Source organism: Callorhinus ursinus, unplaced genomic scaffold (assembly GCF_003265705.2).
Source record: "Callorhinus ursinus isolate GAN/ISIS: 27379988/994484 unplaced genomic scaffold, GSC_fseal_2.0 scaffold41, whole genome shotgun sequence".
Lineage (NCBI taxonomy): Eukaryota > Metazoa > Chordata > Mammalia > Carnivora > Otariidae > Callorhinus > Callorhinus ursinus.
The window spans coordinates 12,254,271-12,269,564 of NW_027397103.1; the positions used below are offsets into that span (position 1 = coordinate 12,254,271).

A 15,294-nucleotide genomic window follows, 5' to 3' on the forward strand; every position below is an offset into this window, starting at 1 on the left:
GCGGGAGGGCGACCCGGGCCCCGGCCCGGCCCGGCCGGCCGGCTCCTGCCTCCCGGCGGCGCGGGCGGCCCACCACCGCCAGGCCCTCGGAACATGGCTGCGGCGGGAGGCGCCGCCGCGGCGCCCGGCCCGGGCGGCTCCGCTCCCCGCCCCGCCGCGCCCTGAGCGCCCCCTCCCCCGCTTCCCCCGGGTCCCCCTCTCCAGGCAGGAAGATGTCCAAGCCCCGCGCGGTGGAGGCGGCGGCGGCGGCGGCGGCGGTGGCAGCGACGGCCCCGGGCCCGGAGATGGTGGAGCGGAGGGGCCCGGGGAGGCCCCGCACCAACGGGGTAAGCTAAGCAGGCACCCTCCCCGCACTCACTCAGCGCGTCCCGAGGGGCCGCGCGGCCCGGCCGCCTCCGCCGGCCCGGCGCCTCGAGCACGTGCGCGCGCCCCGGGACCCCCCGCCCGCGGCCCTGGGCCCAGGGGCGGGGGGGTGCGGGCGTGCGGGCGGGGCGCCCGGCTCGGGCAGCTTCCTCTTCAGCTGCCTGCCAGGGAGTGGCGTCCACACTGGCTCCGCCATGACCCTGGCAATATTTGACCTCGGAAAAGTTTGTGCCTTTATGGCATTTCCGCACCCCGAGACCCAGCTACCCCGGCGATGGCTGCCTTCCCAGGGTGTTTGGGGCCTGCCCGGGACCCTCAGAGAGGTCACGGGTCTCGCTGACTTGGTGTTTAAAGGTTCACCGGGCACAAGGGCCCTAGCAATGTTTCTGGGGAAGCCCTCCTCCATTCTATGCTTACTCAGAGAGGAGAGGGAGGCCCCACGCCCAGAGACGCCAGCAGTGACCTGTACCGCCCCACCCGCCTGCCCACCCTCCTCCTGTTAATGCCAAGATGCCATTTGCAATAGAGTGACCGCCCTGCATGCGCTGGCTCTAGGCTCTGCTTTTATTAAGCTCTCCACCCCCAACCCCACCCCTCAATTACCACTGCAGTCCAGTCCCGCAGTCCTGGGAGGCTGCTGGGCTGCGTTGATTTGAGAGGGGCCAGGCTTGCGCACACTGAAGGCTCGGGCAGTAATGACAAGTCCTACCGGAGGCCTTCAGGGCCGAGAAGTGGTTAATCAGATTCCCTGAGGCCTGTTTCTGTGCTGAGTTTCTGCAGCTCCTGCCAGGGGAGTTAGCTTCTGCACATAGGCCAGCCCTTCAAATTCTGCAGTTTGTTCAGTCTGGGTCATTCTGACCCGTCTGCTACTGGTGGGTTGTCTGCTTCTGGTATACACCTTGGTATACAGCTGGCTTCCTGCTGGTCAGGTGTGTCCTTAGTGACCAGAATTAGAGACCACATGAGTTCAGGAAATGTCTAACTCGGACCTGGGAGATCCTAAACCTTCCACTGTTCTCCCGGCGCTGGCGACTCTTGGTGGCCTGCTTTTGAGAGATGGTGTCGGTTTTTGGTTTTGGTTATTCTGAGTGCCCTTCTCCGCCATTTGCTCTGAGATCTTTTTCTTCAAGCCTCTTTCAGAACATGCATTTGTCGTTTTAGGAGAATGTATTTACCGGGCAATCAAAGATCTATTCCTACATGAGCCCCAACAAATGCTCTGGAATGCGTTCCCCCCTTCAGGAAGAGAACTCAGTTGCACATCACGAAGTCAAATGCCAGGGGAAGCCATTAGCCGGACTCTACAGGAAACGAGAAGGTAAGGCTCTGAAATGGCCCTGTTCTGACCACAGCTGGTCGGGTTGCAGAAGCCCCTCTCCTTCATAATTGTGCACATATATTAAATGTTTATCCAGCCTTTTCAAACCCAAGTTCAAGGGTTTGAACCACGTTCTGTCTTGCTGCTAAGAAACACACAGGGGAAAGAGTGGCCTGTCCCGGGGTGTGTGCCCTGTCGGTCTAACAGGTTTTCCCTGCTTTCACAAGAGTTAGCATGTCCTTCAAGCTTGAGTGTGTTGCCAAGTTGCAAAAATAACACCTGAGCTGCAGATAAAGAGGCTCACAAGTACCCAAAGTACAGAAGTTACGAGTCTGGACGGTACAGGCCAGTTGCTGTCAGTCCTAACCGTGTTGTGTGAACGTAGGGAACCGACTTCCTTCCCTCTTTTGAGCTGGCCTTGACCTCATTTCTGAGTTTCTTTCCACTCAAGTGTTCAGTGCTGTTCTCTGAAGCAGCGTACTCTGTAGTGAGATTTGGAGTTAAAATATTGAACAAGAAAATACATAGTTACTGAAAATTCTGTTTGGCCCTGCAAAACAAGCTGAAACCTCATAGAAATCTTGCTCTCTTCCACATGTTTCCCCTTTTTAAGCTGCAGTGGGGACTAGGAGCTTTCCCCAATTCACCAAGCTCCCTTCTAATTAAAACTTGCCTTAAAGAAGCAGAATTCTGGCTGCCAGGAGCTTCGGACGAGGAAGCCTCGTAATTCATTTACAGAAAGTGCCATAAGTGATGGTGAGGCCAATGTTTGGGGCCAGATCTGAGCGCCAGGCGTGGGGAAGCCCAGAGCCAGGGGTAGGAGCCGGGCCTCGGCTTGATCCCCATCCCCGCCCAGGGCAGTGGGTGATACTGTTTCAGTCAGTCTTCAGATGACTTGGGTTCTGATCCAAGCTCTGCCACTTCCAAGGAGAGGCTGGGGTAGGTCACTCCGCTTTTCTGAGCCTTCATTCTTTTATCTTTGAAGTGGGAGGGAGAACTCCTCTACTTGGCAGGGCTATTCTGAAGATTGGTTAAAGCATGGGTGCAGAGGGCTTTGTACAGTGCTCCACACTGGCCACCCTTCCTGTGCTGGCCTGACCCTCGCTGCATCGGCAGCACTTAGGCTAGCATCTACCGCGTAGGGACTGGGTGGCGAAGGGGCTCTCCCTAGGTGGTGGTCAGGCAGTCTCCCATCCCTCCTGGAGTGGGGTGGAATGTAAATGATCCTAAATGGTGGCATGGTACATAAGCTAGCTTATTTGACTTACAGTGTCACTAAATGGCCATAGTTAAGATTTGGGGCCGGATATATTTGGAGGAGAGCCCAAGGGCCAGGCTTTTGTCCTTGATTCTCAACCTTTTTTCTGCTCAGACTGACGTGGTCGCTGATGTTCACGGGCATCACGCACTCCTAGGGTTTTTATGGATGATGTGTTGGACTTAACTCCCTCTGGTTCCACTTAAGGCATGTAAGGCAGTGAGAATGGCCTGGGTGGATTTGGATGTATTTAGTTTTCTTTTTAGCTTATTTATTGAGCTCACATATCATAGTGGTCGCCATTTTAAAGCGTACGACGCAGTGGTTTTTAGTCTCTTCAGAGATAGGCGCAACCGTGACCAACTGTCTGGTACCAGAACATTTGCTCGCCCCACAAAAGAAGCCTTGTGCCCATTAGTCTCTCCTCAGACTCCCTCTCCCCCAGCCCCTGGCAACCACTGATCTACTTTCTATCCCTGTGGATTTGCTGGTTCTGGACATAAGTAAATGGAATCACGCAGGATCTGTAGCCTTGGGTGTCTGGCTTCTTCCACTCAGCATCACGTTTTCAAGGGCGAAAGGACTTCGCTCCTTTCTGTGGCTGAATAATATTCCGTCACATCGATGGACCCCAGTGTACTCACCCAGTCATCAGTGGATGGACATTTGGGTGGTTTCTCCTCTTTGGCTATTGTGAATAAGCTGCCACAAACATTCACATACAGGTTTTTTTGTGCGGACATATGTTTTTAATTGTCTTCGCAGCCGCCTAGGCGTGGAATTGCTGGGTCATATGGTAACTCCATGTTGAACTTTTGAACAACTGCCAGACTCTTTTTGAAAGTGACTGCGCCATTTTACGTTCCTACCAGCTACGTATCATTTACTTATTGTGTTTTATTTTTTTTAAGTAAGTTGTTTTTTTAAAAAGTGAATCATTCACCCACACTGGTGCTTCACAACTATTTTTAGTAACGAGTCCTTTTCGCCGTCCCTCCTGGCGCCGCACTGACCAGTGTCAAGTCACTGTGCTGAGAACCACCGTGAACGTAGGGCTTTGGCCCCGTTAGAAGAGGAAAGGTTTTTTTCTTAAGAGTCTGAAATGAAGCATGCCAGGTGGCTCTTGGGGAAGAGGTCTTTGCTGGGAAAGAAGTTCTGCTTTATTACCTTATTCCTGTCCATCAACGCTGGCCCACTCTGGGAATTTAGCTTTTCTCCTGGGGTCTGCAGGAGATCAGAAACGTTCACAGACTAGATGGGAGCGGTCCTTCCACCATGTCTATCCACTCATCAGGAAGTACACTGCAAATATCTTACTATTTATTTGTCAGCGATACTTCAGTAAAGCTAAGGAAAAAAAAAATAAAAAAGATGCAGACGAACAGCTCTGCCCAGCGTGTGGGTCTGAAAGTAAAGCTACGTGCTTCTCCCCCGAAAGCCGCTGGTAGACACGGGGTCTCACAGGCGGGGGGCACTGCGCCTGGCACATCCAGGATCCTCTCTCCTCTGAAGGCCTGTCTTAGGATGCAGCTGAGGGTCTAGAGATTGGGACACGGAGAGTGGAGTCTAACCCTCTGTCTTTCCCCACGCTCTGCCTGCAGAGAAGAGAAACAGTGGGAACGCGGTACGGAGCACCCTGAAGTCCGAGGAACAGAAGCTCAAAGACGCCAGGAGAGGTCCCCTGGCACCTTTTCCAAACCAAAAATCTGAAGCAGCAGAACCTCCGAAAACTCCGACCTCGTCTTGTGACCCTGCCACCGCCGCCGTGGCCAGGCCAGCCCTGAGAAAGCCCGTCAAGGGCAAACAGGCCCCTCGGAAAAAGTAAGTGCCTTCCAGAGCCCGTCCCCTGCCAGGGCGCAGCGTGCTGGCCAGGGGGAGCAGGGCCCCCGCCCGGCGTCTGTGTCACTGGGGCTCAGCTGCTGTGCGTCACTGCCGGGGACCCCGTTACTCGTCCGCATGTCAGTCTGGCCTGAGTCCAGAGCTCAGGAGCCCCCCCCCACCCCCACCGAGAGGAGGCAGCCTGTCTTTTGACACTCCGACGCCCCCTTGGGCAGGTGAGCCTACGTGACCGCAGGTCCCAGTGGACAGAGGTGTGGAAGTGACGTCATCGCTGAGGAGTGGTGTGCCTCCTGGCTGAGTGCGTCTTCAGTGCTCACCCTCGTTCTCTCCCCTACCCTTCCCACCCCAGAGCTCAAGGGAAGACACAGCAGAACCGCAAACTCACGGATTTCTACCCGGTGCGCAGGAGCTCCCGGAAGAGCAAAGCCGAGCTGCAGGTAGAGCTCCGCGGCTTCCCTCCGGGCTCGCGGGGGCGGCGGGGCAGGGCGGGCGCCTTCTGTGCGGCAGCCGTGGCCTAGCGGGTGTCATCCTGACATTTGGGGTCGCCGCAAGGCTCGGTATGGCACCTCCGTGAAGGCGCATGGCGTGGCGCGTCCAGCGGTCCGGCAACAGCGTCTTTTCCAGGGTGTGGGCAGGGCAGTGAGAGCCTGCGGCCTCAGGAGGGCCGCGTGTTCACTGCGAGGCTTGTCCGTCTGCTCGTCACGCACTCCCGTGTCGCCTCTCAAGGGGGCACGGAGCAGCGGCTTGGAAGCCACTCACGGTTGTACAACTCGGGCCAGTCACGCATCTGCTCTGTGCCTCGGTCGCCCTGTGTGTCCGACGGGACAATAAAGCAGTAGCTTGTAGGGTTGTAGCTGGGAGGACTCGGTGAGCTGGTGCACGAGGAGCGCTGGGCACTGGGCCTGGCACGCGGGAAGCACTGGCCAGTTCTTACCACTGCCGCCGTTGCTTCCCCATCATTGTCACTTCCTGCGGCGCTCTGTCCTCGCTCCCTCAGGCTCTGGCCCTAGGAGGTGGACAGAGCAAGCCGGGCCCGCCGTCTCTGCAGGGCGCCGGGCAGCTCCGCGGTCAGCAGTCCGGCAGCAGCAGATCAGTGTTCGGCGCGGTGAGGTGCCGCCTTTCCGTTTGAGGAGATAGACCGCAGGCGCCGTGTGCCCTGCGGCCGCCCACCCGCCCGCAGCCTCAGAGCCGCCCCGGGGGCAGGAGCAGAGCTCGGATCGCCGCCCCCACAGAGAGGCGGGGAAGGTCTGTGCTCACCGCCCGCCCCCGGCCTCCTCCCTGAGGCCTTGTTGGTTTTAGCTTTTCAACCTGAACTAGACTCCTTCCGCATTTTGTGGGTTAAAACTGTAGATGTAGATAGGGCAATTGAGCATTCTCTTCCTCTGCTTATGTGAATTGATGAGGCTTCCTTTAAAATAAATGAGGGAAGGGGTCCATCCCCGCCCCGCAGAGAGAAGAAGCTTCGGTTTTATTTCTTTAGAAAGGCAATGTCTTTGAGCCAAGAACAAGCTGTTATAAAATGTTTGCCTGCAGTGGGAGACTGTGCTAGGTCACTCTTACAGGCAGCACTGCAGAGGGCGAGGTGGTGCCAGGCCCCAGAACCCAAAACACCTCCCAGCCGTGGTCGGGGCTGTGGTGCCCACACAGGGAGCGCTGGGGGTTCGCCGAGGCCTGCCACGGGCTGCAGAGCAGGGGCAGCTGAGTTTGCTTTTTTAATAAAAAAGGGCTTTTCTGGCTGGAGGAGGGACGTGACGCAGGTCTGCAAAATGTCGCGGCAGATGAGCAGAAGGGAACAGACACTCACTTCTCTGAAGCTTGGTCTGCAGCTAGTAAGCTCGCCGTGTCACCAAAGAGCCAATGGCGAGGAGAGCCGTGCTGTGCTCCCCTTGTTTGGGTTGGCTCCGCTGAGTGAACTCCAGGGCCAGGGGGTTGCTGGCCTGGTAGTAAGGCGGCTGTTGGCTGAGGTGGTGAGACTGTGGTTGGCCAGGGCGGTGTCTTCTCTTGATGGCACAGGTAAAGCTCGAGGGTAGGGCAGCTGGGCCTCATCTGAGGGGTGAGGTCAGTCCTGACCTGTCTGCTCTTTGAGGTCCCAGAAACCACGGCCCAGGCACAAGGGGCATAAGAGGGTGCTGGGGGTAGCCAGAGAAGAAACTAAAATTAAAACCTTTGCGGATACTTAATTGAGTTTGAAGGCAGAGCGGGCAGGGCCAGGGCCAGGGAAGAGGGTGGACAATGGGCCTTGGAGAGATACCCTGAACCCCTCGTTTCGCTGCGGGGGCCCCTTAGCTGGCTGGCCTGCTTGTGGGTGGGGTGACAGCCTACACTGGGGCAGTGCCCAGGCTTCTTCCTCCCCAGCCCCGCCCTGGGCCTGATGTGCAGAGCAGCCTCGACCTAATTCAGACCTTGCTTACCCACTCAGTCTGCCTCCAGCACCCCTTCCCCACCCCCACCCCCCACCCCCCACCCCGCCCAGGCTGCTGCCTGCCTGAATTCTCTTCGGAAGCCTGGAGCTGGTTGGTGCATGCCTCCAAGCACTGAGCCTCCAGAACGAAACTCAGACTGCAGCTCTGCATTCAGGGCATCTAGCCTGCGCCCAGCTTCCCCCCCAGCTCAGCTCCTCTTGGCTCATTCAGTCCTGGCAGGAAAGTCCCCAGGTGCCTAGCCCACCATCACTCCTGGTTACAGAGCTCACTGCATTTCTCCCTGGTCTGATCTTCTCTGCACACTAATTTTCAGCAAGGTGGTTGTGTGCGCGTGATGTGTATGTGTTAATGTTGCCGTTGCTTGAGGGCTTACTTTGTGCCAGGCACTGTTCTCGGCCAGGATATCCCATGGCATACAAGATCTCCTATCATCAGGGAGCTTATATTCAAGTGGAGAGTGATTAACAACTTAAAAAAAAACACAACCAAAGAACAAGATAATTTCAGATAGTCCTTTGACATTAATTTAATAAAACAGTAGTTTGAAAGCACAGTGAGGCTAAGGCTACTTTAGCCACAGTAGTCAGGGAAATTTCACCGAGGGAGGTGCCTTTTGAGCAGAGCTTAGAAGGAAGGGAGGACACAAGCCAGGTGAATGGATTGGGGAAAGGGTGTTCCAGGCAGGGGGAAGAGCACGTGCAAAGGCCCCGAGGCAGGAACAAGCCTGGCCCTCTAAGAGAGTCATCAGTGTGGCCAGAATGTGGGAGAAGGGGTGAAGGTGGCAGCTGAGGCGGGGCTGGGACCCTGCAGAGCCTTACAGGCCATCGGAAAAGTGAATTTTTATCCCCGAAGCAGTGGGAAGGTATGGAAAAGCTTTGGCTTCTCTCTCTCTCTCTTTTTTTTTTTAAGATTTATTTATTCATTTGAGAGGGGGAGGGACAGAAAGGGAGAGAGAGAGTCTCAGGCAGAGTCCCACTGAGTGCAGAGCCCAGTGAGGGGCTCAGTCTCACAACCCTGAGATCATGACCTGAGCCAAAACCAGGAGTTGGACACTAAACACACTGCACCACCCAGGCGCCCCAAGCTTTTGCTTCTCTTTAAATAAACTTTTTATTTTGGAATAATTTTAGATTTATAGAGGAGTTGCAAAGATAGTACAGAGTACTCCCATAGACCATTTACTCAGTTTCTCCATCATTAACACCTTACATACACTGTCCTGGTACATTTGTCACAATGAACCAACATTGACCCATTACTATTCAGTAAACTTTTTGGAAGGCTTTAAGCAGGGAAATGACATGATCTTATGTACATTTTTATTTTATTTTATTTTATTTTTTATTTGAGAACGAGAGAGCACACGAGTGGGGGGAAGGGACAGAGGGAGCAGGGAGCCTGACGCAGGGCTCGATCCCAGGACCCTGGGATCATGACCTGAGCTGAAGGCAGACGCTTAACGACTGAGCCACCCAGGCGTCCCATTTTTTATTTATTTTTTAAAGATTTATTTGAGAGAGGAAGAGAGAGCAAGTGAGAGTGGGGGGGCAGGAAGGGAAGAGAGAGAATTTCAAGCAGACTCCCTGCAGAGCCCAGAGACTGATGGTGGGGCTCGATCCCATGACCCCAAGAGATCATGACCTGAGCCGAAACCAAGAGTCGGACGCTTAACCGACTGGGCTGCCCAGGCACCCCTTACGCAGCTTTTCACAAGACCCCTCTGGCTGCTGTGCGGGGAGTAGAGTGAAGGGGGTGGTCAGGGCGGACGCCAGGAGCTCGGAGAGGCGACTGTGAAAGAGCTGGGGCGTGGGCTGGATGCAGGGGTGTCTGGTGTGGCTCTTGCACGGTGTCTGTAAACCTACAGAGACCAGGTCTCCCCGTCATGCCACAGGCATTCACTACATCCACATGGAGAGGGACCGAGTCCATGTGCGCTGCGGGTGGGGTCCACTGGCCCGGCCAGGTCTGTGCTCAGCGCTGGGTGGGGGCCTTGCCTGTGAGCCCAGCCATGGCAGCCAGTGGAGGGCCTGGGCTTCTGGTGGTCTCTGTTGGGCTGCCCGTGCCTTCCCGCAGTCCCAGGCGCAGACAGAGCACGGGACTTGGATCTGGGAGGGAGGTGGTGGCCCTAAGCAGCCGGTGAGGCCAGGAGTGTCTACTCCTGTCTGACTTCTTTGTTCAGGGTGGTACTGCCTCTTGGGGCTGGGAGGCCATGTTCTCATCCATGGCAGTGGCTTCGTGGAGACCCAGGTCAAAGTTCCTGAACCAGGGTGCCTACAGGGGCCATCAGAAGGGACGTGACATACACCTGCCCCTTCGAAAGGCACAGCCTCTCGTCTGCCCTAGCCGATTTTATATGAAGTCGAGTCCTGATTTTTTCATGTTGGCAATTTAGATGGTTTAAAAAACACTGCGCATGCCAAATAGAACCCAGCCCCCAAACCCAGTTCTGCAGTCGGGCCACCACTGTGTCCCTCCTGGTCCATTTGAGCCCCAGGTGGCAAACTGTCCACACAGACGGGCAGTGAGAAACGGATGGGGGTGTGGGGTGTGGGCGTCTTTGGGGACCGACGTCACGGAGGCCAGCCGTGAGTGACCTGCGGCTGGCCCAGGCTGCCCGGAGTGGCCCAGGAGGGAATGCTGAGGTGCTGCTTGTTTCTCTTCCCCCAACCCAGTCTGAAGAAAGGAAGAGAATAGACGAGCTGATTGAAAGTGGGAAGGAAGAAGGAATGAAGGTAAGGGGCAGCAGGGTCTGCTGCTCGGAGGCTGAGGCTGGAAGGTGCACCCCCCCCACCCCCCCACCTGCTCCTCAGCTCCCAGGGGCCGGCGGGCTGCCCTAACCCTGTAACGGTCACTGCGACTAGTCAGACTCAGGTTGTCAAGGGGCCAGATACTAAATCTGCCCAGGGAACGTCTCGGGAAGGAAACATTAATGGTCTTTACATGGGAAACGTTATCCTGAGAAAACTTTTTAAAATTGCGGTAAAATATGTGTAACATAAAGCATACCATTTTAACCCGTTTAAAGTGTACAATTCCGTGTCATTAAGTACATTCACAGTGTTGTGTAACTGTCATCCCTGTCTAGTTCCAGAACTTTCTCATCCTCCCAAATGGAAACCCTGCACCCAGTAGCCATCACTCCCCTCTCCCCCAGCCCCAGCTCTGTGTCTGTGGATTTGCCCGTTTTGGATGTGTCATATGAATGGAGTCACAGAGTAGATGGCCTGTCGTACCTGGCTTTCATTTAGCATGAGGCCTGGGCAAACATTTTTCCTGAATTCTGTTTTCCTGGGAAACGACAGGGCCCGAGAAATTTCCTTTTCTTCTCGTGTATTGCGAACACTGGGTGGACGAGAGGGGCAGAGCCCTACAGTGGCCACCAGGTGGGTCTGGGCTGGACTCCGGGGTCAGAAAAAAGCTCCAGTTCCACACACCCATCCAGGAGGACCCGAACTCAAGTCTGGGCCCCGCGAGCAGTCACCTTGCAACCCCATTTATAACAGTGAGGAGAAGCGTGGGAGGGTAAATTCCAGAAAAAGGAGACACTTGAAACACGGGGCCCTACTACTCCCCAGAAGAGGCCACGTGTGTGGCTGTGAGTCGGGCTTTATCACTTCTCCGCCACATGGCTTTGGACGTGGTTCTGCCTCTCTGAGCCTCCGTTCCCTCCTCTACAAAATGGGGCAACACCCACCCGGCAGATCTCCCCGGAGGCTCAGATGTAACAGTGCTTTGCAAAGAGCACAGGGGCCGTTTGTGGGGTGATGGGTTGTGGCGACGGTTGCACAGCTGTATACGGTTCATACTACCCGTCGTGCTGTGTCCGTAGTGTGCGGCATCTCGGGCATACACCTCAGCAAAGCTGCTAACAGAAGGTGGGGCAGGCCCGGGCCGCCGGCCCCGCGCGGGGTCAGGAAGCAGCGCTTCTCCTCACCTCCCAACAGATTGACCTCATCGACGGCAAGGGCAGGGGTGTGATCGCCACCAAGCAGTTCTCCCGGGGCGAGTTTGTGGTCGAGTACCACGGGGACCTCATCGAGATCACCGACGCCAAGAAGCGGGAGGCTCTGTATGCACAGGACCCCTCGACGGGCTGCTACATGTACTATTTTCAGTATCTGAGCAAAACCTACTGGTAAGTCTGCTGGAGCTTCAGGTGGCTTTTCCGTGCCCTGGCAGAGGACAGGCCTCAGGGCCGGGAGCCACGAGGGCATCCTGCTTCTGGTTTCACTCTTGCTACGTTTTTTTCCAAAGCCGTGAAGCAGCTCTCCCCTACTTGCCATTTTACCGTGTGGGGTTGGAGCTGTTCTGGCTGCCGTCTGACCAGACGAGAAGCAGAAGCGGGCTCGTCGGGGACAGCCTGCTCCGAGGCTCACCAGGCCGCTCCCTCTCGTGGCGGGCGGCCAGAGCAGCTCTAGAAATCGCTGGCTGCTCCTTTCCCCATATGGCCAGTGCACTCGATTGGGTGGTTTTTTTTTTTTTTTTTTTTTTTATTAGGCTCTATTTTTCTGAGCGGTTTTAGGTCCCCAGTAAAATGGAGCAGGAGGTACAGAGAGTTCCCGAAGCGCCCTGCCTCCTCACGCGCAGCTTCCCCCGCTACCAGCAGAGTTGATTTTACTCATTTATCCGTTATGCACTTGCCCCACGGGCCCCCACAAAGAGCCGTTTGCATTCCTGCCTCCTCCCACCCAGTGCCTCCCTGGGCTCTTAAAGATGGTTTTTTGATTTGAACTGCTTTCCCCAAAACGCGGCCATAAATCGGCATCGCAGCAGAGTCGAGAGCTGGCCGTGACTGGGATCAAAAGTCTCTTTGTCAGTGTAATCCTCTGTCGCCCTCCCTCCCGCCAGTGTGGATGCAACTAGAGAGACAAATCGCCTGGGACGACTGATCAATCACAGTAAATGTGGAAACTGCCAAACCAAACTGCACGACATTGACGGCGTGCCTCACCTCATCCTCATCGCCTCCCGCGACATCAAGGCCGGGGAGGAGCTCCTGTACGACTACGGGGACCGCAGCCGCGCCTCCATCGAAGCGCACCCCTGGCTGAAGCATTAACCTCCCCGCCCTCCCCGCCCCTCCCTTCTTCCATGGACAAAGTGCCCTCAAAGGGAATTGAGTTTTTGGTTTGTTTTTTTTTTTTTTTTTACACACTTAATCTTAGCAGATTACTTCAGATGTTTTTAAAAAGTATATTAAGATGCCTTTTCACTGTAGTATTTAAATATCTGTTACAGGTTTCCAAGGTGGACTGGAACAGATGGCCTTATATTACCAAAACTTTTATATTCTAGTTGTTTTGTACCTTTTTTGCATACAAGTCACACGTTTGTGCTTCCCGTGCATGCAGTCAAGGACGCAGCACAGGTTTTAGAGGAAAGAGTGAACATGAACTAGGAAGCCGGGTGACTCCCGCCTCCCGCCGAAGAGCCAGGACTCTCCTCCCCACACCCCCGCCGGCCGCCCCGCGCAGGCGACTCCCGAGGCCCGGCCGGGGTGTTCCCAAGCTCTTGTTTTCCTGACGTCTGGACAGGCGCACATGGAAGTGTATGAATATTTTTTAAAAAGGTTTCGCAGTAAGCTAGTCTTCCCCTTTGCTTTCTTGAAAGCTTACTGACCCAGTGGCCCCCGGGCGCGGGCTGGGCCTCGGTTTACTCTTCCACAGGCTGCCGCTTTTCTGGGCACCTCGAAGCATCAGGGCGGGTAATCAGAGTAGATGTGGGCAGGGAAAAGCATTGCTTGCTCGCCCTGCCGGGGCAGGGTTTCCCAAAACTGGGTTAATTCTTTATAGAAATGTGAACACTGAATTTATTTTAAAAAAATAATAAAAATTAAAAAATTTTAAAAAGACAAAAAAAAAAAAAAGAAAAAACCACAGAAAACAACTTAACATGTATATAGGTCTTGAAGTGAGTGAAGTGGCTGCGTTTTTTTTTTTTCTTCTTTCTTTTTTTTGTTGTTTTGTTTTGGTTTGGTTTTTGTTTTTGTAGAAGAGATTTGAGATGGTACTCTATTCTAATCAAAAATAAAAGTTTTGTAGCGGGACCAGAAATTACTTACCCATCACCCCCCTCCCCCCACCCTGACCCAATTCCAATGGGTTGAAAGTTCCAGACCTGCTGTCAGGCTTTCTGTTTGTCAGACCACCTGGTGTCCTTCCTGCAAAAATGAAGATGCAGCCATGAACCGAAGGGGGAACCCACAGACCCTGAAATGCAGGGCCCCTACCCCAGCCGCTGGTGCACCAGTGGAGCGGGCAGGCCCAGCAGCCCAGGGATCAAGGCTAAGGGTAAAGTTTTCACCTTGACTGTGATGCAGGAGGAGTAGGTAGCTTCCTCCCTCTTGAAAGGGGACCTATTCTCACTCTGTTAACCTGCAGTCCAGGGAGCCATGGCTCTGGATCCATGACCTGGGGTCTCCCGGCCTCCCCTGGTCCCAGGTAAATGTGAATGGAGACAGGTATGCGTCCCTGTCCCCAATCTTGCCCCCCCCCCCCCCCCCCCCCCCCGGCCTCACCACGGTGCTACCTGAGAAAGTCTTCCCCCCTCCCCCCACCCCACACTTGCCTGGTCAGTGGTCAGAGAATTGGAGGAGGATCCGACAGAGTGTGTAAATGTGAGATAAAATGTCTTGGTTGTACCTGTTTGTGGTTTAGCTTTGTATTTAAAAAAAAAAAGGAAATAACTTGAAAATTATTTGTCATCATAAAAATGAAACAAAAATTAAAATATTTATTGCCAGGCGAGGCCACCTGTGTGTCTGTTTTTTACATGGCAGAGAGGATTGGAATTTTCTGCTTCATTTTACAAAAGGGTTACACAGCAGGGGTACCCGCTGGCTCAGTCAGTGGAGCGTGCAACTCTCGACCTCGGGGTCGTGGGTTCAAGCCCCATGTTGGGTGCAGAGATTACTTAAAAATAAAATCTTTTTTAAAAAAAGGGTTATAGAGTGTCTGTTTTGGTGAATGTCTTCCTAGGGGGACAGTCTGTTCATTGTACAGTGGGGGTCATAGGTGCCAGAGAAGATTAAAAATTAACGCGTGTGAATCCTCCCTGAGAACAACACCTGGCATCATCTGCGCCCTGTCTTGGCGGGAAGCCCCTCCTATCAGTCGCAGATCTCTGTCCTCACCAGCCACCTGCACTGGAGGCAGATAGAGTCCTTGGTTGACAAGCAGAAGATCTGGCACGAGGAGCAGCTGTGTTGGCCAGCCTGTCACCTTGCACAAATCCCTTTCCTTTTCTGAAGCTTGACCATCACACGGGAACAGCCTCTGCCCTGCTGACGTGCAGGGGTGTCCAGAGGATTCAGCTGTCATGGATGACTACATCTGCACCTTGGAGGGAACACAGTGCACTCGGCCCTGGAACAGCCAGCTGTGTGACCTTGGGCGGGTGACAGCTCTGTGTGCACCACCTCCCTCCTCGGCAACATGGAGCAGTGCTGGTGTGCGCACGCAGGTGGTTGCGTTACAGGAGTTCGTGCGGGGAAAGCATGTGGAGCACTGCCTTGCACCTAGATACCCCTTAGTCATCCATGTTTGCTGTTAGGATTGAAACCTGGCTTTTTTCGCTTGGGTGGCTCCGTCCGTTAAGCATCTGCCTTTGGCTCAGGTCTTGATCTCAGGGTCCCTGCTCAGTGGGGAGTCTGCTTCTCCCTCTGTCCCTCCCTCTCCCCCTGCTTGTGTGCTCTCTCTCTCTCTCTCAAATAAAATCTAGAAAGGAAGGAGAGAGAAAAAAGAAAGAAAGAGAAAGAAAAAAAAAGGAAAAGAAACTTTGCGTTGTTTCTACCATTCACTGTTTGCAAGTGCCGGGGACTAATAGCTAAGAGCCTCTGAGCTCTGATACTTAGTTGCTGTATTTACTTGTTCATTTTTAAAAGATGATTTCTACAGCAACCACTTCTTGTGCCTTGTGAAACCTGGCTTGGAGACCCACTTCTCAGGTGGTTCCTCCTGGTGCTGGGTTTGGCGAAGGAAGCCCGCAGTGTGGGAGCAGTTCTAGCAGTTTTCCGTGGTCACACCGGGCCCCAGCTCCAGGAGAAATGCTCCCGGGATTACCTTGTGGAACTCCCACACCCCAGTGTCTGATTT

At 54.6% G+C, this 15,294-nt stretch overlaps 1 protein-coding gene across 1 annotated transcript in view; it reads left to right on the plus strand.

Moving 5' to 3' along the window:
* KMT5A (lysine methyltransferase 5A) overlaps positions 1–13,945 on the plus strand; it is a 19,425-nt gene extending 5,480 nt beyond the window's left edge. The window contains exons 2-8 of the mRNA XM_025889620.2: positions 205–326; positions 1,525–1,681; positions 4,541–4,760; positions 5,128–5,215; positions 9,874–9,933; positions 11,146–11,336; positions 12,050–13,945. Coding sequence (XP_025745405.1) covers positions 205–326; positions 1,525–1,681; positions 4,541–4,760; positions 5,128–5,215; positions 9,874–9,933; positions 11,146–11,336; positions 12,050–12,260 — 1,049 coding nt within the window. The 3' untranslated portion in view covers positions 12,261–13,945. The remainder of the gene's footprint in view (positions 1–204; positions 327–1,524; positions 1,682–4,540; positions 4,761–5,127; positions 5,216–9,873; positions 9,934–11,145; positions 11,337–12,049) is intronic.
* The last annotated feature ends 1,349 nt before the right edge of the window (positions 13,946–15,294 follow it).